The sequence below is a fragment of the Mirounga angustirostris genome, unplaced genomic scaffold, assembly GCF_029215605.1.
Source record: "Mirounga angustirostris isolate CCGP_5_RB_7025 unplaced genomic scaffold, mMirAng1.0.hap1 SCAF_14, whole genome shotgun sequence".
In the NCBI taxonomy this organism is placed as follows: domain Eukaryota; kingdom Metazoa; phylum Chordata; class Mammalia; order Carnivora; family Phocidae; genus Mirounga; species Mirounga angustirostris.
The window spans coordinates 57,461,151-57,484,261 of record NW_026991722.1 but is presented as its reverse complement, the minus strand read 5'-3'; the positions used below and the strand labels follow the sequence as shown (position 1 = coordinate 57,484,261).

Here is a 23,111-nt window from a genome sequence, read left to right as displayed (position 1 = left end):
GTGCAATTTGAGGTGGTGAATAACTTTTAAGGAGTATGGTCACGGCGAAAATAAGGCACCGTGCCAGCAGTTTCCAGTTCTCTCTCTCCTTATCGTCCACAGGCAGTCAGCAGGTATTTGTGAAATGAACGCAGGATTCAGAATCCACCAAACATACATTTCGGGGAAAGAAACCCACGTACACGAAAACAGAGATCTTCTTTAGCCTAGCTCTTCCATGTTAACCTAGCATAGGCTAATTGCTCTCTGACACTGAGTTGGAGGAAATCTCCTTCATTCATTTCATTGGGCAGTTACTGAGTGCCAGAAGGCAGAGACCAAAAATTCTGGTGGTGTGGAACACTTATTTTTCAGGAGTCATTACTGCTTTCACAGCAAAAGAATGGGATGAAAAAGATAACTATAGACATCACTGTAGGTCTTAGGTTTGTTGGTGGAAAGGTAAGAGTGACACTAATACCTATATTTACGAAGTCCTCAGAATGGGCTGGGAATTTCTCTAACCACCTGACGCATAGAAATTCACTTAATGTTTACAAGAACCCTATGAAGCAGGTGCCATGACATCCCCACTGCCCAGGTGAGAGGTGGGTGGCAGAGAGGTTGGGTGGCCCCTTCTAGGCCAGGTATCCAGTGAGCACCTGCCACCCCAGTCTCTAAGCCAGCTCCCCTGCTCTGTGTTCCAGCAGAGGGAACTGAAAGTCAAGAAACAGTTTTTGTACTTTCGGGACATAAAATATTGCTTTGTAAGTTTTTATACTTCACGTATTGGTCTCCTGGTATCTATCCCATTGTCTTATCACATTATATCCTTTATCGTACAGAAAGTTTTCCATTTTAATATAAGGTCAGATGTCCCTGTTCTTTCCTTAGAACATTGAACCTTTGGTATCTTTGAAACATTCTTTAAAAAAAAAAGGTCATAAATATTTTCCTTCATATTTTCTTCTAAAAGTTTTATTTTATTTTTATTTTTTTAAAAGATTTTATTTATTTTTTGACAGAGAGAGAGACAGCAAGAGAGGGAACACAAGCTTGGGGAGTGGGGGAGAGGGAGAAGCAGGCTTTCTGTGGAGCAGGGAGCCCGATGCAGGGCTTGATCATGGCCCGAGCCAAAGGCAGATGTTAACGACTGAGCCACCCAGGCGCCCCTCTTCTAAAAGTTTTAAAGCTTAATTTACAGTTAACTTAAGTTTTAAAGCTTAATTTAAAGCTTTATTTGGTATTCATTTTTGGATGTTTTATGATTTTTTCTTTTTTGTCCATATGAATAACCAAATGTCCCAACTCAACTGATTGCAAAGCTCATGCTTTCTCCACATATGGCCATAGTCAACATCTGGTCTATTTTGACCTGTTGGTCTGTTTCTCTCTTCCCAATCTGTGGGACTTATAATTTTCTATTTTCCTATGTCCTTGGCTGGTTTTGATGTCAAGGTTATACTAGTCTCCTAAAATAAAGTGGGGGAGCAGTCTTGCTTTATCTCTTCTCTTCAAATAATTTTTATAAGATCCAGATTCTCCATTCCTTGAAATATTTAGTAGAACACACCTGTAAATACATTTGGGACTGGTGCTTTTCCATGGGTCAGTTTTTAACCATAATTCACTTTTAAATTAATGTCTGTTCAGAATTTCTGTTTATTTTTGAGTAAGTGTTGGAAAATCATATTTGTTAAGAAACTTACCTAACTTATGTCAATTTCAAATTTATTGTTAGTTACTATATTATCTATTAGGATAAAAGAATCTTTATCCTATTCCAAATATCAAGAGCTTTTGGCTTTTTATTTTTTACTTCAGATTGCCAGATGTCTGTCTAGTTCATGAATCTTTTCACAAAGCCTTTTTGATTCTGTTGATTTTTTATTATTGTTTCTTTGCTTTTTACTTAATAATTATCTGCTCTTCTATTTATTATGTCCTCTTTTCTTTAGTTGTACTCTGTTCTTCACATATCTTCTTGAATTAGATGCTTAGTCTCTCTCCTTTTCTAACAACATTTAAAACATATACATCCTTTTAGGTACTATTTTATTTGCACCCTATAAGTTTACTCTCTGATACTTCTTTTTTTTAAATTTATTTTTTATTTCTTTACTTTTTTTATTCTTATGTTAATCCCCATACATTACATCATTAATTTTAGATGAAGTGTTCCATGATTCATTGTTTGTGCATAACACCCAGTGCTCCATGCAGAATGTGCCCTCCTCAATACCCACCACCAGGCTAACCCATCCTCCCACCCCCCTCCCCTCTAGAACCCTGTTTGTTTTTCAGAGTCCATCGTCTCTCATGGTTCGTCTACCCCTCCGATTTCCCCCGCTTCATTCTTCCCCTCCCACTACCTTCTTCTTTTTTTTTTCTTAACATATATTGCATTATTTGTTTCAGAGGTACAGATCTGAGATTCAACAGTCTTGCACAATTCACAGCACTTACCAGAGCACACACCCTCCCCAGTGTCTATCACCCAGTCACCCCATCCCTCCCACCCCACCCCCCACTCCAGCAACCCTCAGTTTGTTTCCTGCGATTAAGAATTCCTCATATCAGTGAGATCATATGATACATGTCTTTCTCTGTTTGACTTATTTCACTCAACATAATACCCTCCAGTTCCATCCACGTCGTTGCAAATGGCAAGATCTCAATTCCTTTTGATGGCTGCATAATATTCCATTGCATATATATACCACTTCTTCTTTATCCATTCATCTGTCGATGGACATCTTGGCTCTTTCCACAGTTTGGCTATTGTGGACATTGCTGCTATAAACATCGGGGTGCACGTACCCCTTCATATCCCTACTTTTGTATCTTTGGGGTAAATACCCAGTAGTGCAATTGCTGAATCATATGGTAGCTCTATTTTCAACTTTTTGAGGAACCTCCATACTGTTTTCCAGAGTGGCTGCACCACCTTGCATTCCCACCAACAGTGTAGGAGGGTTCCCCTTTCTCTGCATCCCCGCCAACATCTGTTGTTTCCTGACTTGTTAATTTTAGCCATTCTGACTGGTGTGAGGTGCTATCTCACTGAGGTTTTGATTTGGATTTCCCTGATGCTGAGCGATATTGAGCACTTTTTCATGTGTCTGTTGGCCATTTGGATGTTTTCTTTGGAAAAATGTCTGTTCATGTCTTCTGCCCATTTCTTGATTGGATTCTTTGTTCTTTGGGTGTTGAGTTTGATGAGTTCTTTATAGATTTTGGATACTAGCCCTTTATCTGATATGTCATTTGCAAATATCTTCTCCCATTCTGTCGGTTGTCTTTTGTTTTGTTGACTGTTTCCTTTGCTTTGCAAAAGCTTTTTATCTTGATGAAGTCCCAATAGTTCATTTTTGCCCTTGCTTCCCTTGCCTTTGGCGATGTTTCTAGGAAGAAGTTGCTTCGGCTGAGGTCGAAGAGGTTGCTGCCTGTGTTCTCCTTTAGGATTTTGATGGACTCCTGTCTCACATTGAGGTCTTTCAACCATTTGGAGTCTATTTTTGTGTGTGGTGTAAGGAAATGGTCCAGTTTCATTCTTCTGCATGTGGCTATCCAATTTTCCCAACACCATTTGTTGAAGAGACTGTCTTTGTTCCATTGGACATTCTTTCCTGCTTTGTCAAAGATGAGTTGACCATAGAGTTGAGGGTCCATTTCTGGGCTCTCTATTCTGTTCCATTGATCTATGTGTCTGTTTTTGTGCCAGTACCATACTGTCTTGATGATGACAGCTTTGTAATAGAGCTGGAAGTCCGGAATTGTGATGCTGCCGGCTTTGCTTTTCTTTTTCAACATTCCTCTGGCTATGCGGGGTCTTTTCTGGTTCCATACAAATTTCAGGATTATTTGTTCCATTTCTTTGAAAAAAGTGGATGGTATTTTGATGGGGATTGCATTGAATGTGTAGATTGCTCTAGGTAGCATTGACATCTTCACAATATTTGTTCTTCCAATCCATGAGCATGGAACGTTTTTCCATTTCTTTGTGTCTTCCTCAATTTCTTTCATGAGTATTTTATAGTTTTCTGAGTACAGATCCTTTGTCTCTTTGGTTAGATTTATTCCTAGGTATCTTATGGTTTTGGGTGCAATTGTAAATGGGATCGACTCCTTAATTTCTCTTTCTTCTGTCTTGTTGTTGGTGTATAGGAAAGCCACTGATTTCTGTGCATTGATTTTATATCCTGCCACTTGACTGAATTCCTGTATGAGTTCTAGCAGTTTTGGGGTGGAGTCTTTTGGGTTTTCCACATAAAGTATCATATCATCTGCAAAGAGTGAGAGTTTGACTTCTTCTTTGCCGATTTGGATACCTTTGATTTCTTTTTGTTGTCTGATTGCTGTGGCTAGGACTTCCAATACTATGTTGAATAGCAGTGGTGATAGTGGACATCCCTGCCGCGTTCCTGACCTTAGGGGGAAAGCTCTCAGTTTTTCCCCATTGAGAATGATACACATTCTTCTCTAGTGCCCATGGAACATTCTCCAGAATCAATCACATCCTAGGTCATAAATCAGGTCTCAACCAGTACCAAAAGATTGGGATCATTCCCTGCCTATTTTCAGACCACAATGCTTTGAAACTAGAACTCAATCAAAAGAGGAAAGTCGGAAAGAACTCAAATACATGGAGGCTAAAGAGCATCCTACTGAAGAATGAATGGGTCAACAGGAAATTAAAGAAGAATTAAAAAAATACATGGAAACCAATGAAAATGAAAACACAACTATTCAAAATCTTTGGGATGCAGCAAAGGCAGTCCTAAGAGGAAAGTATATAGCAATACAAGCCTTTCTCAAGAAACAAGAAAGGTCTCAAGTACACAACCTAACCCTACACCTAAAGGAGCTGGAGAAAGAACAGCAAATAAAGCCTAAACCCAGCAGGAGAAGAGAAATCATAAAGATCAGAGCAGAAATCAATGAAATAGAAACTAAAAGAACAGTAGAACAGATCAACGAAACTAGGAGCTGGTTCTTTGAAAGAATTAATAAGATTGATAAACCCCTGGCCAGACTGATCAAAAAGAGAAGAGAAATGACCCAAATCAACAAAATCATGAATGAAAGAGGAGAGATCACAACCAACACCAAAGAAATACAAACAATTATAAGAACCTATTATGAGCAACTCTATGCCAGCAAATTAGATAACCTGGAAGAGATGGATGCATTCCTAGAGATGTATCAACTACCAAAACTGAACCAGGATGAAATAGAAAACCTGAACAGACCTATAACCACTAAGGAAATTGAAGCAGTCATCAAAAATCTCTCAAAAAACAAAAGCCCAGGGCCAGATGGCTTCCCAAAGGAATTCTACCAAACATTTAAAGAAGAATTAATACCTATTCTTCTGAAACTGTTCCAAAAAATAGAAATGGAAGGAAACCTTCCAAACTCATTTTATGAGGCCAGCATTACCTTGATCCCAAAACCAGACAAAGACCCCATCAAAAAAGGAGAATTACAGACCAATATCCCTGATGAACATGGATGCAAAAATTCTCACCAAAATACTAGCCAATAGGATCCAACAGTACATTAAAAGGATTATTCACCATGACCAAGTGGGATTTATCCCTGGGCTGCAAGGTTGGTTCAACATCCGCAAATCAATCAATGTGATACAATACATTAACAAAAGAAAGAACAAGAATCATATGATCCTCTCAATAGATGCAGAAAAAGCTTTTGACAAAGTACAGCATCCTTTCTTGATCAAACCTCTTCAAAGTATAGGGATCGAGGGTACATGCCTCAATATCATAAAAGCCATCTATGAAAAATCTCTGATACTTCTTTATTCATGGTTCGAACTATGTTCTGATTTATATCAGGGCATTTTACTTTGACCCATGCGTTGGTGGAAGTGCTTTCTCACGCAGATCCTCAGTGAAGACTGATCTACCTCCTTTTTACTTCCCGGTTCTGGTGCCTGGCTGGCTTTCCTCCTTCTGCCTCCCTCCACCTTCCCCTGGACAGTCCTTTCTCTGAGTGTCTACCTTTTGTGGCAGCCTCAGTTCAAATTCCTAGTCCTGCACAGGCCTAAGACATTATCTCCTGTTCTCAGTGGGCTGTAAAACCCAAGATCCATGATTGTGAAGGTTGAGGCCCGCCCCCCACTCCCTCCAAGACTGACCCTCCCCATGCACCCAGCCTCCAGAGAATAGTGGCTGTGTCCACTCTCTGTCTGGTCCTCATTCTTCTGGTTTCTAGTAGTTTCCTTTTTTGAGAGCTAAGCTAAACATTTTTAACATATATATTTACATTTACAGGTGATTTATATGTATATTACATACAAACATATGAAAACACATATTTATATTTTATCTAGAATTTCTAGATGTTCGTAGGACGAGGGTTTTCAGATTATTTAGTTTGCTATTTTTGCTAGCATTCTAAGTATCTCCCACTTCTTAATGTCTCTCTTCTTGAGTTGCATCTCCTGATACTTCTGAAAATCCTTTTTTGGAAAGAGCTTTATTGAAGTGTAATTGATATACAATTACAACATACAATGCTTCATGGGTATAACTTGGTGAGTTTCGACATATGCGTACATCCTGATGGCATCACTATAATCAAGGTAATAGACATATCCAATGCCTCCCCAAGTTTCCTGTGTCCCTTTGTTGTTTCATTTTTTGTAAGAACACTCAACATGAAATGTACCCTCCTAACAAAGTAGGTGCACAAAACCATACTGTTAACTATATAAGCACTATTTTCCCCAGCAGATCTCCAGAATTTACTCATCTAGTGTAACTGAAACTTTGTACCCACTGAACATCAACTCCACATTTCTCCCTCCTCCCAGCTCTTGGCAACCACCACAGTATCCTCTGCTTCTATGAATGTGACTATTTTGGATAATTCATGTAAGTAGAATCATGTATTTTGTGACTGGCTTATTTCACTTGACATGATGTCCTCCAGGTTCATCCACATTGTTGTAAATGGCAGGATTTCCTCATTTTTTAAGGCTGACTGAGAATCTTAAGAAACAACCCCTGGATGGCGTCTGCCCCCACATTTCACTTCTAGGCTTAATCTCCAGGCTTCCCTTGCTGCTGAGGGTCAATCTCAGAAGGTCAACCTTCTCTAAGAAGTAAAGGGTTCTTGAGTGGAACAGAGCTATGGACCCTACTATAAAACAAAGCAACTGCACCCTGTGTATTTTCTCATTTTTAAATTTCACTTTGGAAATAATCCCACCACTACCGAGGTCATAACTATGGAAGCATTTCCTGGTTAAACAAAAATAGCTCTCATTACCAGTTCCTCCAGACAAAGTAGTACAAGACTTTGGGCACAGATGATGATCTCTGTTTTACAGGTTAAGAAACAGAGGACCAGGAAAGGAAAAAGTAAGCAAGAGGAGATGCGGGAATGCCCTGCTAATGATTGCACCCAGTGCTGTACACTGTTTTTAGAGTCAATTTTCCTGAGTTAGAATGCAGTCATGTCTAATGCAGCACCCATTGAGTTTTGACACCCAACAACAAGTGTTCGTGCTTAGAGGTGTTTTTGTGTGCTCAATATAGCCAGATAACAACTGCTTTTAAATCTTGAGTGCCTTTCCTGTCTGTTGCTATCACAACAAATGAAAGCAATTCAGTCTATGTTTACTGATAATTTATAAGCAAGTGCAGCAAGCGATAGGAGGCAATGCAGTAGTTCATGATTTCTGGAGTACACATGATACTTCAAAAGCCTATTCTTGCCTTACTTCACGTTACCAGCTGAGCAAGGAACACGTGGCGGTGTATGTGGAGAGCCGACTTACCCTTCCCACTTCCACGAGGTTGGTGACCATTATGATGCTTGCGGTGTTTTCGTGCCACACCATCCTCCAGAAGTCATAGATGGTCTCTTGCATTGGTCCTGCAGCAAAATGGAACATAGGCCTTTTTTTTTTTTTATAAGTTTGCAACTGGAAAATTTCCGGGGCTTGCAAGTAAACTGACTAATATCCATAGGCAGTCCCCTCACTCTTATAGATGACTTGGCTCTCCTTTCTAGTGTTGATGCAAATGGGGACTCTTTCTCAAACAGCACCTACAGAAATACTGAATTTTTCATTCATGGTTGAATTTTCTCATGTCATCAAACGTATTTGCATTTGAGCTCTTTCTACCCCTCTTAAACTACTGCTGTGAAAGAAAGTTATTTCTCCATCATTTAGCTATTTATCTCCATAATACTCAAGAGTGAAATTTTTAAAAAGTGGGTAACATTACTCTTCCTGCTAACAACTGGCAGATATCCCAGGGAAATGGCAGAAAGAATGAAATGAGCCTCTATAGGAAAAATGGCCTTTTCTTGTTTCTATGTTTTTCTTATTCTGTGCTGTCAGAGTAATCCTTTTTTTTTTCACCTGACTTCCAAAAGTGAGAGAGAAATTAGACTTTTAAGCAGTTGTACTTCCTGTCACTGAACATGATCAGCATCTTGGGCTCAGCTCTTGGGATCTGAGTATTCAAAAGCTCTTTCTTATGGACTGGGAAGAAAAAGGGGAGACAGGCATTATAAAACGTCATTTCTATAGGCACTAGCAGGTACAGGAAGTTGGAATATAAAATTTCTTTGAATCCAGATTTGTAAAAACCCTAATCTCTACCTTATGCTCATGCATATTTGAGGGTGTAAGCATCACAGTATAAATCTTTATAAGACAAGCAGAAATGCAAGGAAATGAGAGGAGTATAACTTCAAAGGCATGAGAGTCCCATGATACGTGTGGAATCATACAAATGTTCAGGCACATGCTGGGACCAGGACCCAATCGTACCATAGGATCTTGACATTGCAGATTACTGGATTTGAAGCTCAAATATTTGGATTTGAGATTTGCCTCTGTCTTTTAACTGGCTGTGTGATTTTGGACAAGTTAGCCACCGTGAGCTTCAGTGTCATCATCGTTCTTTATCTACATACTGATTTCAATACACTTCTCAGGGTTATTTTGAGGGTCCATGGAGTTAACGCATACTCAGGCATTTTATAAATAGCAGAGCATTAGAACAAAGGCAAGGTGTGTTTAAAGATATTTATGAATGGTCCTTCCTTGGCTAAGGTTTGGACACTGAGCAATGGTGGCATACCTGGGGGCCCCCTTCAATCACCTTCCATTCATCTTGACCAATTATCAGCTGGTTCTTGTGTAATTTTTCTTCTCCTGCTTTGCCATCAAAACCTCCTTCCCATCTGTCCACAACACAAGCTTCTGTCATTCCTCCTCGCTGCTCTGACTACACACTCACTTTTCCCGTGAAAACTGACTCCACCTCCTGATGTCTCTGAGGCTCGTCCCTTTATAGGACCATGCACGCCACCTCTCACAAAGCTGTGCCTGTCATTTCAGCCCATGTCCCTTGGCATGTGTGTGCCATTCTCTTGATGTATGGGCTGAAGATTTCAATGACTTCAATCTAAGGTTACAGAGGGGACAAGTAAACATTGGATCTTCTCTATTACTACCTTTCTAGCTCGTGGAAAGGAACATTCACAGCTTGTCACTTATTCACAAGAAAAAAAAATACCCCGAGTCTATCTTTGTGTAAACAGATAGTCTTCCCAGCATACCCTCCAAACAAAGGGGTAGCCCAGACACTTTCTGCTTCCTTCACTAGATACACAGGCCTGTGCCACCTACTCTGAAAGTTCCAGAAACGGTTCTGATGACAATGGTTATAGTGGATGAATCAGATACTCCAGCATCATGGAAGGCATGTGCCTACAGAAGAAAAACTATCTCTCTCTTCAGTGCCCGAGATGAGTCACCCCAAAGATATTCCAGGCTCAGGGCAAGTTCCCAAGTGCAGCTCACTTACCCTTTCTTAGCTTTAGATTCCCTTGTGATTACTTCATTCCAGTTCCCCCTGGAGGGAAACATGGCTGTTATGGTTTACAATTTCCTTAGTGTGTTTACCTGGGACATGGCAGGAGCTCAATGAATAAATGAATCAGTCTGTATACATATGTATAAACTGTATTATTTATTATTAAAATCTATCTAAATATTAAATAATATTAATATATCATATATGCACGAATCCCCTCCTCGACTGATGTTTTGGAGATTATCTGTAGAAGCTGGAAAGCACATCGGTTTTACTCCTTTCCAATTCATTGAAAGTGGGGGGGCATCTTTTGCAAGGGTCTCTTCAGAATGAGAGTGATAATCATGCAGGCCTCAGAATGCTGTGATGGAACTGCTACCAACCACTAAGCAAATCACTCCTCTGTTTCCCAGACTCAACGCTTTGTATCTCAACTCAGCCCATTTCCCTAGGTAACCAGAATACAGTCCTGGCCTCCAGTAACTGTTCTCTACTGAGGACCATGGTTCTCAACTCTGGCTGCATATGTGTGCAGCTTTTAAAAAGTTCTTAGATCCCCTAGTTCCACCTACATCATTGCAAATGGCAAGATGACATTCTTTTTGATGGCTGAGTAATATTCCTTTGTGTATATATATACCACATCTTCTTTATCCATTTGTCTGTTAATGGACATCTGGGCTCTTTCCATATTCTGGCTATTGTTGATAGTGCTGCTATAAACATTGGGGTGCAGGTGCCCCTTTGAATCACTATGTTTGTATCCTTTGGGTAAATATCTAATAGTGCAATTGCTGGGTCATAGGGCAGCTCTGTTTTTAACTTTGAGGAACCTCCATACTCTTTTCCAGAGTGGCTGTACCAGCTTGCATATGCTAAGTGAAATAAGTCAGTCAGAGAAAGACAAATACTGTATGATTTCACTTGTATGTGGAATTTAAGAAACAAAACAGAGGGTCATGGGGGAAGGGAGGGAAAGATAAAATAAGATGAAATCATAGAGGGAGACAAACCATAAGAGACTCTTAACTCTAGGAAACAAAAAGGTTGCTGGAGAGGAGGAGGGTGGGGAGATGGGTAACTGGGTGATGGGCATTAAGGAGGGCACGTGATGTAATGAGCACTGTGCATTATACAAGATTGATGAATCACTGAACTCTACACATCTGAAACTAATAATACACTAATGTTAATTAACGGACTTTAAATAAATAAAATTTAAAAAAATTCTGAGATCCTAACCCAAAAGACTGATTTAATTGGCCTGGGGTGAGGTTAGGTCTGGGTGTGTTTTCATTTCTCTCCTGGTGGAGAACTGCAGATCCACAGCATCAGGAACGTTTGGCGCCATTTTCCAACCTATCAGGTGGTCTCATATGGAGATGTAATGTAATGATTGCTTTGAATCTACTGATGAGTCTAACTTTGTATACCAGCGATTTGAATCAAGGAATCCCATTTCTCTCTGATTTAGAAGGAACTTCACACATAGAATGTCATCTGGGAACATGGCTATACCACCTCACCAAGGGGCTGAGGCAGTTAAGGTGATAAGGTTGTTGTTGTTGTAGTTTTTAATGTTTACATAACTACATATGGGTTATCTTTAAAACAAAGGGCATTTATAAGCTTTAGTGGCTCACTTGGTTGATATAAATGGTAGTCTTGATGATTTTCTTACCTGCTGATGTAAAAAAAAGATTGGAATAGACTAAAAAAAAAACCAATTAGAATAGAAAAGTTAGACCAAAAAAAAAAGATTGGGATAGAAAAATGAATTAGGTCATTGTTCTATTCAATGCTAAAATCAGGACAGGTATCCAGAAGAACTAAAACAGCTTGGGTTAAGATCTGAAAATGAACTTGAATACAAAGATTATTCTAAGCAGATCCCAGAAAGAAAACAAACAAACAAACCATGCAATGCGAAGGTCCCGAGTCCCCAACACCTCTGATGCGGTTTTGCTTTGGTCTTCCTCATCTCTTCTCCCCTCCCGCCATGGGGTAAGTGCACCGTCAGTATTTGAGAGCAGCCCTTGGTGACACACCACATAACCATCTCCCTGACCTGGTCACGGTGGTGATAATAATAATAAAATAAATAATAATAATAATAAATAAAAAAAATAATAATAAAACTGCTCGGGGGCGGGCACCAGAGAGTCTTCTTGGCTAATGATTCAAGATATTTTCATGAATGCTCATTCAAATCTTGTTTCTTGTTTTTGTTCTTTTTGGAGGGGGGAAAAAAGAAAAAGGAAGGCACCCCAATTCAAGGTTTTTAAGGCAACATTGGTCAATCCTGTTTTTCTTTTCTCTTTGAAATTAGTCAAATTACTGAATAATATATTTCAAATTATTTCCTGAGACACGGATACATTCTGACTCAGAGATCTATGTCTTCTAACAAAATCAAAAAGCATGCCAGAGGCCGGGGCGGGGTAGGCTTTGCTGATCCCAAGGGCCACTCCCTTTGATTTTGGCAGCTCCTGGTGGGCGTCTGAGAGACCCTGGCCACCAGAAGCCTACAAATGCATGCCCGGGACACAAGGCAGTTACCCTGGCACCCACGCCCTCACAGGGCTAAGATTTGGGGGGAACATCAGTGGAGGATCAGTATTCCTCTGCCTCTGATGTCGGTCTCCCAAAAGCTGGTGTGGCAAACACCCTTACCATGAGGACAGTAGTAGGTCACTGGGGATCGCTCCCAGGCTGAACAAACGACTCCCAAGACAAGGAATCTACAACAACAGACAATGGACTCTGAAAAACTTCCCTCGCTCCAGGGACCAACAGTGGTGACCCACAGCTGTGGTGACCCACAGCTGCAGTGACCCACAGCCCCGCTGTCTGATTTCTGCAGGCTGTGGCTGTGCCTTACAGATGTTTGTACAATAGGCAAGAAGGTGATTCTCAGCAGTCGTCCCCTCATGGGACTAAAGCATCTGAAAGGTAAGGTCTCGAAATTTCAATATCAGGCCAATAATACATTCCATTTCCTTCACAATAGTTGGCTTACACGGACCTCTGCTGAGAAGAAAATGTACGTGGGGGCCATTCTGACCACCAACAAGCCTGGAAGGAACAGCAACAACAAAAAGGTCAGGGAGGACTAGAGCACAATTAAAAAAAATGAAAGGCAATGAAAAGCATAAGTGAAAGCCACTCAAGGATGGGCTCCATTGTGTTCAGATGAGTTCTCTAGTTCGTGGGAAGTGAGAGATATTAAAAATCATCATTTCAAATCTTGATAGAAGACTTGTATCTCTTCTTTTCACATTCTAATTTCTCTACATTGTGTTTTCTGTGTTACCTAGCGCCGCCCAAGAGGTCAAGGTCCTTAAGCTCATGATGGCATATTAAGAGTTTTTTGAAGGGAAGAAAGGTAGTACACATTCAAATTGCGATCCATCATAAATAGAATAATACCTAACTTCTTTGGGGCACTTGCTATTGCCCAGGTCTCATGTGAAGTATTTTATGTCTTATCTCATTCAGTTAAAAAATTGCAATCCTATGTAATTGGTGCTATGGTTCTCCCCCATTTTACTGAGAGGAGGGGAGGCCGAGGAAGTCAGGCACATTGTTGAAAGGCACACGACTAGTGGGTTGTCGAGCTGACCTTTGAGGTCTATCCCACCGTGTGACACTGCCTCCGTGCCAATGTCAAAAGCACCCCAGAAGGGTTCTAGCTGACAGGTGTGTGTGTGTGTGTGTGTGTGTGCAGTCATCACAATCTTGGCAAGAAGATAATAGAAGAAAACCCATGTCAACCACCTGAAACTACCTCTTCAAACGTGTTTTTTCTTTTTTCTACCAGGTTGATTCCTGCCTTTAAACCTCCCATGGGTCCCGATGCCACAGAATCAAATCCAACTTCTTGAGCATGGCCAGTCCCAGTCTCTTTCTCCACCACCCCAACCTCTCCTACGTCCTGAGCTGCCCCCACTCAGGAGCATTTCCACAGCAGACGCCCTCCTCCAATTGCTATCATCCTTCTCCTACACAGGTGTCAATTCAAGCCTGCAAGTCCTGTTGTCTCAGCTTGGCCCACTGAAGGTCACCCTGTCAGGCAGGTGTTCTGAGACCTGAGCCATGGCTCCCTGTTTCTTCAGACATTTACAGTCAGTTGTGATGCCAATGTTTTTAATGCACGTCTTCCTTGGTGGTCTGTGAATGTGGACCTGCCCATTCAGGTTACAGTTTCTCTGTGCCCAGTGGTCTTATACCTAGCTTGCTTCCCTCATTCATACCCCCTTGCTGGCCCCTGGTGGGAATTTGAGTGTGCAGCCTGTATCTATAGGTGAGCATTCAGCCTGCTCTGTGCCAGGCACTCCTCAAGGTATAGAAAGGATGCCAAGGTGAGTGATAGAAACATAGCCCCTACTTTCAAGAAGCTTGTACTTGTATAAGGTAGAGATAAGTCAAGAACATATCATCCTCTCATTTAAAGGAAGTAAGTATCCTAAGATACTTGAACTTCAAACTCAGCTATGCGCACCTCTGGAGACACACCGAGATTTTCCATGGGGCACATGACTAGTTTTAAAAGGATTCATTTCTAGATATGTAACTCTACGTGGATGCTACCAAAACTGATCTCCCTGAGAAGGAGCCCCTATGCACAGTGGTCTTTCTCGCACTTAACAAAACCCTCACCCATTTCAAATACTACGATGGGGCACTGCTCACGTATACAACCTACAGGTCTGAAACAAAGCAATCGACTGAAATATTGGCTCTGAAAATATACTGGGCTTCCTGCCTTCCTTGTCTGAAACGTATTTCTATTACGGGTAAAATCTGATGTTAGAAATGGGGATATTTTTTTAAATAATAGGAACATTTTATTTCTTACATAATGCCATTCAAACCTGTGCTTGATCATATTAGAGACTGTGGTATTTTGGTTCATGTTGGGATGCTCTGAATTCAGAACACTTGAAGCAGTAGAGGCTAGTAATGTTTATTCTTTTTTTTTTTTTTTTTTAGAGGGGGAGGAAGGGCAGAGAGAGAGGGAGAGAGAGAATCTTAAGCAGGCTCCATGCTGAGCACAGAGCCTGACTCAGGGCTCCATCTCACAACCCTGAGATCATGACCTGAGCCGAAACCAAGAATCGGACACTTTACCGACTGAGCCACCCAGGTGCCCCTGGTAATGCCTATTCTTTTAAATGCAAGTGGAATGTTTTGCTGGACCACCAAATTTTTCTGGATGAAACCCGTGGCTGAAAGTTTCATGTGTTTTCTTTCAGGTTAGACATGCTTCAATCCGTAAAGTAGTTAAAATATATTTATCACATATCATAAAATATTTATTCTAATTATATCAATCCTCATTTTATCTTAGAAAATATTTTAATATTGTCTATCTCCTTTTCACAAGTGGGCTCAGTGGACTGGAAAGCTGAGTCTAGCTACCAAAAGGCCAAGTCCAGAGGGAGCCGCTGAGCTCTCCTGCAGGATGTAGATGGATGTGTGTCTATGGTGGAGGGACCTATTTCATTTATTGAACAAAAACTCCCAATAAACAGGAATATGTTGAATATGAAGAGTAAAAAAGAGTAAATAAAGAGATGATGCTCTATATTGATTAATGAGAGGAACAATTTTTGACTATTTTACTCTAGATATATTAAAAAATGTTAAAATATTCCAAGGATGGCTCCCTGGGCATGCAGGTGGCTGGCAGAGACCAGAAGTGGAAATGTCCAGGCAGTGTGGAAATGTCTGGAGTCCTAAAGATAGTGGCAGCATGGCTCCAGGTGGTGATTCCTCTTGAGCAGCACACGGAGTATGGGGGTGCGAAGGTCATAGCAGCGGTGGGCAGGGTGACAGCCCTCTGGGTGGCCTCACACAGCTGGCACACTCAAGGTTACCTAGCGCAGAGGCTCACATTTGAATCAGACTGGGGAGAGCGAGGCTGCCCTTGGAGGGAGTTTTGGATGAAACTGAGCAGGATTCTTGCTGTCCCTAGTGCGAAGGAGCCAAGCGAGGGCCCTGGGCTGGAAAGGGGACCCGGGAAGGGAGATGACAAGGATGGTGAACAATGAACTGAGGCACGATGATGAGCTCCTCGGGCTAAGTGTGCTTTCTGTATTTACCATCGCGACTGTGTAAATTTCCACTTTAAGATGAGAGATAGGTTTAGGAGAATAAATGCCCTTGAAGCTGGGATTGCAACCCAGGACAATCCAGCTGTACTTTTTAGATTTCAGAATGGCCTCGGCAGACTGGGCGGGGGTGGGGCTTGTTCGTGAACGTCAATCCTCCACCTGTGACGTGACTGGTCCTGGGTGCGGGAGGGGTGGCTGTGCGTGGTGTGGGGTACACACTGAACGGTGGAAGTACAGACGGAAGGGGCGGGGACCCTACGGGCAAAGTAGCTGCAGAAAACCTAGGAGTCCTTGCTCTGGGCACTGGCCTGGCTTGGGCTTGGTCAAGTCCTACAGCATCCAGTTCACTCCATTAGGACTGAAGACGAGTGAAGGTAGAATTTGGATGTGGAAAAAGATCAGCCTAGGATTTATGCATTTATTTTAAAGCTCTTGCTCATAAATAAAAGGGTCCTAAATTTTTGATCCATTATTGTTACTGTTACTGCTGGCAATAATCTAGAATAAGTATTATGAAGTCAGTTATTCAACATTCAGAGCATTAGGTATCCCTTCAGTGGTTTCTGAATAAGTTTTTATTACAAAACTTACATGATTTCTCAATATGATTGTTCCATAGCACAATTATAATTTTACACTTAGTGGCTTTTCATTTGTGCAGTAGTGATATGTAAAAGGTAAAATATGCCACCATGTTTTATGGACTGTATCTGCCTCGTGTGTGTCACAAAAGTGATAATGGTGACCCAGAAAATAGTCAGCTTCTGCGTTAAAAATCCTTAACAACACTTATTTGATAGGTGCGTTTGCTCTTCCCTGAGGCTACTTATGTTAAAATCATGGAATTTTTATGAATAGTTTTTGGTTTCAGCTGTGGAACGTGGAAACCAAAGTTGAGATGGCTAGGTGCATGAGATGTGATTTGCTCATTTTCCTGAATTGCTAAGAATATCCTTACCCCCCACCCCCGAAATTACCATTTAAAAGAAACAATACAAATCAACTAAGGAATCAGAAGCAAACACTGAGGATTGTTCTATGATGGGGAAAACTTGGGAATACTTTATTTAACTTAAATTCAAAAATATAACTAGTAGCATGTTAAAATAGGATTTCTAAGGATAGCTCTACGTCCAGAATTACAGGGTTCAGAATGTTCAGCAGTCTACTGGAATTTTCATTTAGTGACAGTAAAAGAGAAAATAGGCACTGGAGCTATAATAAAATACACCTTTTTAGAAGCAGAGTCAAAAGCGATGACTAAAATAATGACATTAAATAGTGTTTTCAACTAATAATTTCAGTGGTTCGCACACAAAGATAAACCCCTTCTTACCCGGGAGTCAACTTTCCCGCTGCAAGTCTTTTCCCTTTGCCTGGCCCACTCAGGTGAGCAGCTACTTGCCAATTACCCCTTTTATTCTAAATTGGCTCACAGGTGTGTGTTCTTATAACCGAAAACCAGGCATGTACTTCCTGCCATATCCATTAGTAACATTTCCCCTCAAACACATAATCCACATGTTGATGTTTACAGTTCACTCATACCATTCCCTAAAATTGTCCTTTGAGACTGAAATAAGAAAGTGTGCCAACAGTGTGCAAAATATTCGTGGCTCTCCCTAGATGATTAGTTTCATGGAATGTTGGTTTCCAGGTGCATTACTAGAACATATGCAATCCTGATTGGACACCAAAAGGTCATATCAGATTTAATTAAGAGAAAATTGGTACAAAACAAACACTAATGGATGGACAGGCTGCACGCAGATTCTAAAATAGCCCAGGGAAGCCTCTGTCTATCGCATGAGTCATAACCCTTCAAACATTATCTCTGTTTTGGTTAATAATGTGTCTTTCATCTTATTCATTTATTCAATTAAAATAGTTATAAAATATTTAAAAACAAAAATGATAAAGAATAACATAGTACTCTTTGCTATGTCTTAATAAAGATATATTTAATCACTACCCATTTTCCACCTAAGAAATATAAGGCACTTGGTATTTTAAAATTCTAATCTCTCCTTTCCCATTTTTCATATTCATATTGTCTAGTATCTTAGTTCCAATGTGAGTTCATCCTACTCGATTAGTCATTATTATAATTCCTTTCTTTTCTATTGTAAATTTTTATGTACCTTCATTGTTTTTATTGTGGTTTTCCCTAATTTATCTTTGCTAGGATAAACTTCCTGCATTTCCACACCACTCTTAACTATGTCTCAAGTCACAGCAAAAATAGAGAAGCACATTTTTAAAAAAAGTAAACTGGAAACAAAATGAATCAAGTATTCTGAGTATTTTTTCCTTTCCCCTACCAGGAATTTTAAGACTGTTAAACAAGAAAATAAATGAAAACAGTAGCTTTGAGACCTAAGTTTGTCATAATATTTTTAGAAGTTTTTTTTCCCTTAAACAAAAGCTCCATGTGTTTTAAAATTAACTAGCATTTAAAAATAAAAATCTGTAAGATCACCCTTGGAAGTCTTCAAATAAATTTATCTGTCAAATAAATAAACAAAATCTTTAAAAAAAATAAAGTTTTTGAAAGTGATATAAATGTTTTAACTGTTTTTTTTTTTAAGATTATTTATTTATTTATTTGAGAGAGAGAATGAGATAGAGAGAGCATGAGAGGGGGGAGGGTCAGAGGGAGAAGCAGACTCCCTGCTGAACAGGGAGCCCAATGAGGGACTCGATCCCGGGACTCCAGGATCATGACCTGAGCTGAAGGCAGTCGCTTAACCAACTGAGCCACCCAGGCGCCCCTTAAATGTTTTAACTGTTAAGAAAACTTAGAAAAAACTCTTTCTATGTGTCATACAAAAGTAGAATAAGGTAGTCTGATTGTGTTGCCAGGAAATTTGTTTTGGGAACTTGTTAATAAATTATTGGTCAAAATTTTTAATATCCTATTTGCTTTCCCCTGTGTGAGTAGTGAGGCTTTGGGGGTGGGTCAGGGTAGGAGTCACCTTCACTCAAAGCCATGGGCATGATTACTCACAAGTAAAGTGTTTATGTTTTCTTGCCTGCATGTAAATATTTCACTGGCTATCTCCATATTTTTTAAAGAACACAACCATGATACTGTTATATAATTTTAAAAAGAACAATAATTCTTTAAATTCATTGTGCACTGATTAACTATTTCCGCGGTCCTTTTCCTCAGCTGACACACTGTGCTTGGGGGACACCTGCATTTCCTGGGACTCTGCTGGGTGAAATGGATCTCAGAAGTGGTCTGCAGGAATTCCTTTTGGCTCAGCTCTACACTGTGTACTATCTCTTTGGTGCAGATTATAACTGACCACTTTTAGGCATCTGGTCAACCACTAGCCAAGCAGAAGATGGTGCCTGCCTAACTAGCCCCACCCAACACAGACAGGTTGAAGAAGAAGCCCAAGAGCACACATCTTTCCCTTTATTCCCCCCACTGCTCCTCTGTCATTATTATTCTCTTTTCCACAAGATCATTTCTCAGCCCCATTTGTTATCCAGTGGTTTCTTAGCCTTCCAAAGCTCCTCTCTAAAATATTCTTGTGTATTCTTATCTCAGAAATTGGTTTGGACAAAGCCTGTTGTGCAAAAACTTGTCTGGCCTTTGGAATTAGTGGTTTTCAGTTCCATGTGATCTGACTCTATGTGTGCTTCAGGGAAGCCTTCAGAACACCAAGACTGGTGTCCTTTGCTGCTATCAGAGCTGCTCAATTTCTGCAAGACTTCAAAAGCGGAAGGAAAATACGTTTCTCCAAGCTTATGATATAGCTTATTGTCTCTCCAACCCATGTCTGTCCTTTGTTTCAAAATGATGATAATCTTTACACTTTGAGAAGGATGCAAGATATTGGTGAAAAAATAAGTGGTTCCCTTTGATACATCCTTCTGGAAGGAAGCATGAACAGGTGTAGAATTATTAATTTTTATGAAAACTGTATGGGTATACACTATACCTGCATTAAAGCCTGAACTGCCTATGTGTTACTGAAAGTGTGTCTTTTGGAATCCACATGATGATAATGATAAGAATCACAGCTCATATTTATTGAGCAGCTGCTTGCAGAGCTGGTATCTGAGCCTAGACAGTCTAATTCTGGAATCCACTCTCATTAGCCTTTCTTCTCCATTGCCACTTGGAGGGGAAAGTCTTATCCTAGCAACTGACATAAAAAAGAATTTCGTATATGGAAAGAATTTGGGGACCCCCGTTTCAAAGATTTGATCATGGCAATGCTGCATAAGCATAGCAGTATGTGTGAATAAAACCAGCAACGGAGTGATCCTTAGCATGACCTGCGCTTGGAACTGAAATGTTCCAAAGCATTTCTCAAAATCCCATCTACCTAAATGAACCTTATTGGATTTTGCTCTTTGTGGACTATATTCAGCCCTCCTCTAGAATCAGGCCTCCCTGGCAGTTACATAAACATTTTCAGCGTGCAGTGGTACCACTGTGAATGGGAAGGCAAAGGCTGCTATTATTCCTGATGTGGAAAGCTGAATGATAAAGGCAGACAAATCAGATTTGAGTGACAGGGGTAAAGATTAGGCCTCCAAAGAGAAACTCTTACAGAGAAAAGAAAGAAAGGGTTGGTAGGCAGCGTGTGGCAATAATCTGCTCTCCCCTGCAGAGACAGAGGCCCCGCTCCCGGAGGGACCTTTGGTTCTTGATCCCTGGGAAGGGTTGTATGGCAATATTGCCTAAAGAGCTGGGAAGAGATGCATGAGAAAGTGTTTGTAGCCTCAGAAGGGAGGCACATGACAGATGTTCACACCATAAAAGCCTCTTGCTGGCTGAGTCACAGAGCATTCATCAGGCCTGTCTCTAAAGAGAACCCTCATAAACTCATCTTGAGTACTTGTTCATGCTGTAAAGAGGGGACCAGAGAGAAGGCAATCAAGGAGAAAAAAAGAAGAAAGGCAGCCTTCAGAATGGAGGGGTTTGGTGACCCAAAGGATCTGGCTGCCTTCTGTCAGGAGAAATAAAGCAAAGGGAAAAACCTATATTCACATGCTTCAGGGGCCACTGCCAGAGAAATAAAAGCTTTCATTAGTCTCTGTATTCTTTAATTAAGCCTTTCTCAGTATGCAAGTGGGATGTGCTTTTACTTAAGAAAAAAGAGAATAAATCTAATGAATAAAAGAGAGATAAGTTGATTCCCTAGACATCGCACAGTGTAGGCAATCTCAAATTTTCAATGGCAGCGTGGGGCATTGCATCAGAAAATTTCCAGAAGCATCCTTTTGAGTAAGAAGGCAAGGCACAAAAGTAACTTGCAATGGCCAGAAACTTCCTAAATTGTTTGCTGCAAACTTGTTCAAAACTGTGTCGGTGTGTGATCAAGGAAACTTGATCAGGAAAATGGCTCCAGTTCTGCACTGGGTCTCACTTTTCCACCTGCTATGGAGTACGGGCGAGGGAGACAAATAGCCTAAAGTAGTTCCCAGATCTGGTCTTACCGCAAAACCAGAACTTAGTACTGGCTGTTTATATATACACCAGCACTATGTAGTTCCTGAGGTCAGTGCTGAATTTTCAACCCTGTCTGAGACAGACAGACGGTACGTTCACAGAAATATTTGTTCAGTTTTGGATGAACTGGGTCTGAGAGCAATTTGCTTTGAAAGGGCCCATGATGCCGGAGGTCCCAGAAGCCAGCACTGGGGCCTGTGGCTCTGGGTACTCAGCTCCAGCTCTATCTTTTCAAAGGGCTGAACCTGGAAGAAAGACATGACCTCATATTTTTCCTTGATTGGACAAAGGGCCCCTCAGGAGACCGGAAACACATTCGGTTTCTCCAAAGTTGAACACTGCATGCAATCTCTGCAAATATTCATGAATGTTAATCCAAACAGTTTACAAATACTTTTGTATACATGACTCACTTGAACTTATATGGATGAAAGTCACTTAAAGCGATTTGTGCTTTAAGTTCCAACTGTTTCAATGACAAAACAGGGGAGCTGGACTTCAAGACTTTTAAAGTTTCTACCAGCTTGAAAAGATTCCAGAATTTTCTACTTCAAATGAGGAACACTGGTAAATTATTCTAACAGACTCAAAAAGCATTTGGAACAATTTAAAACTGGATGCCTGCTTGACAGCAGCATTGTTTGTCTTCCAATTATTCTGTGTTGGTTTAGGTTCCCTTACTCAAGGGACATGTTTCCACCATGGCATCTATAACAATATACGTGGATGCCACCTACTGCAATCTATTTTTGGTTTTATCTTTTAATTTGCAAGCTGTCTTTAAATGTTCTCACTAGTAATGAGTAGGTGTATTAAGAGCATAGGGTGAGAAATGTTTGTGATCTGACCTTTTGGCTAATTGGCCAGTCTGCTGAAATTAATCTGGTGAAGAAAAATTATGGCTTCAAAGGCAGTTTGTGGAGAAGCTGTTAATTGCAATTGTTCATTCTTCTTTGGAAAACTGTGCAGGGAGAGTTACATGCAGTGGGTCCTCCATGGAGAGCTTGGCCATGGGCATATGGAATGCATACCTCATGAAGGGTCACTGTTTGCCTGGGTATAAATGACATCTCCTCAAAGCCTCCCTATTTAAGTTTGAAAACTAGAGACCACTTTACCCGGAGATTCTTTTAAATCAACCTCAAAGATGATACAATAAGCAACTCCAAACACAGTCTACAACTGATTGGGAATATGGCGGCCACTTAGCTGGGAAGAACAATGACAGCTACTGTACTTGTACACACTGGTAGTTGAAGGAATAAAAACAAAAGTTGTTTACTAAAGGTTTAGCTCTTCATTAAAACTTTTTCTCTCAATTCTACCGAGAAATAATTTCAAGGGTTCATCTCCATCTGGAGGCCAGTATGCAGGAGACAAAAGCTTCTTCAGAGTGTGTAGAACTTGCATCGACACTGACAAGTCTCTGCTCCAAGTGTGACTTGCTGAGGAGGGTTAAGTGTACCTATTCTAAGCACCATTATTCACTGCTTCAGAGGCCAGAGGTAGAATGTGGAGCTAGGAAAATATAAACCACATTTATCTTTCTGAAAAATCCTTAAGAAAAATAACCATACTGCATGGAGTATGTGGAAGACATGAAGAAGAAAACCAGATCGACAGCAAACAGAAGGAAGTCACTATAGCAAAGTTTCAACCGTAGTGCAGTAGTTGACGACT

The 23,111-nt window shown here is 40.6% G+C and overlaps 1 protein-coding gene across 2 annotated transcripts in view; it reads right to left on the bottom strand.

Annotated features, from left to right (window-relative positions):
* Positions 1–23,111, bottom strand: part of PTPRM (protein tyrosine phosphatase receptor type M) — an 810,901-nt gene that overhangs the window by 57,361 nt on the left and 730,429 nt on the right. For both annotated transcript variants that reach the window (XM_045887027.3, XM_045887028.3), the window contains one exon: positions 7,787–7,884. In XM_045887027.3, coding sequence (XP_045742983.1) covers positions 7,787–7,884 — 98 coding nt within the window. The remainder of the gene's footprint in view (positions 1–7,786; positions 7,885–23,111) is intronic.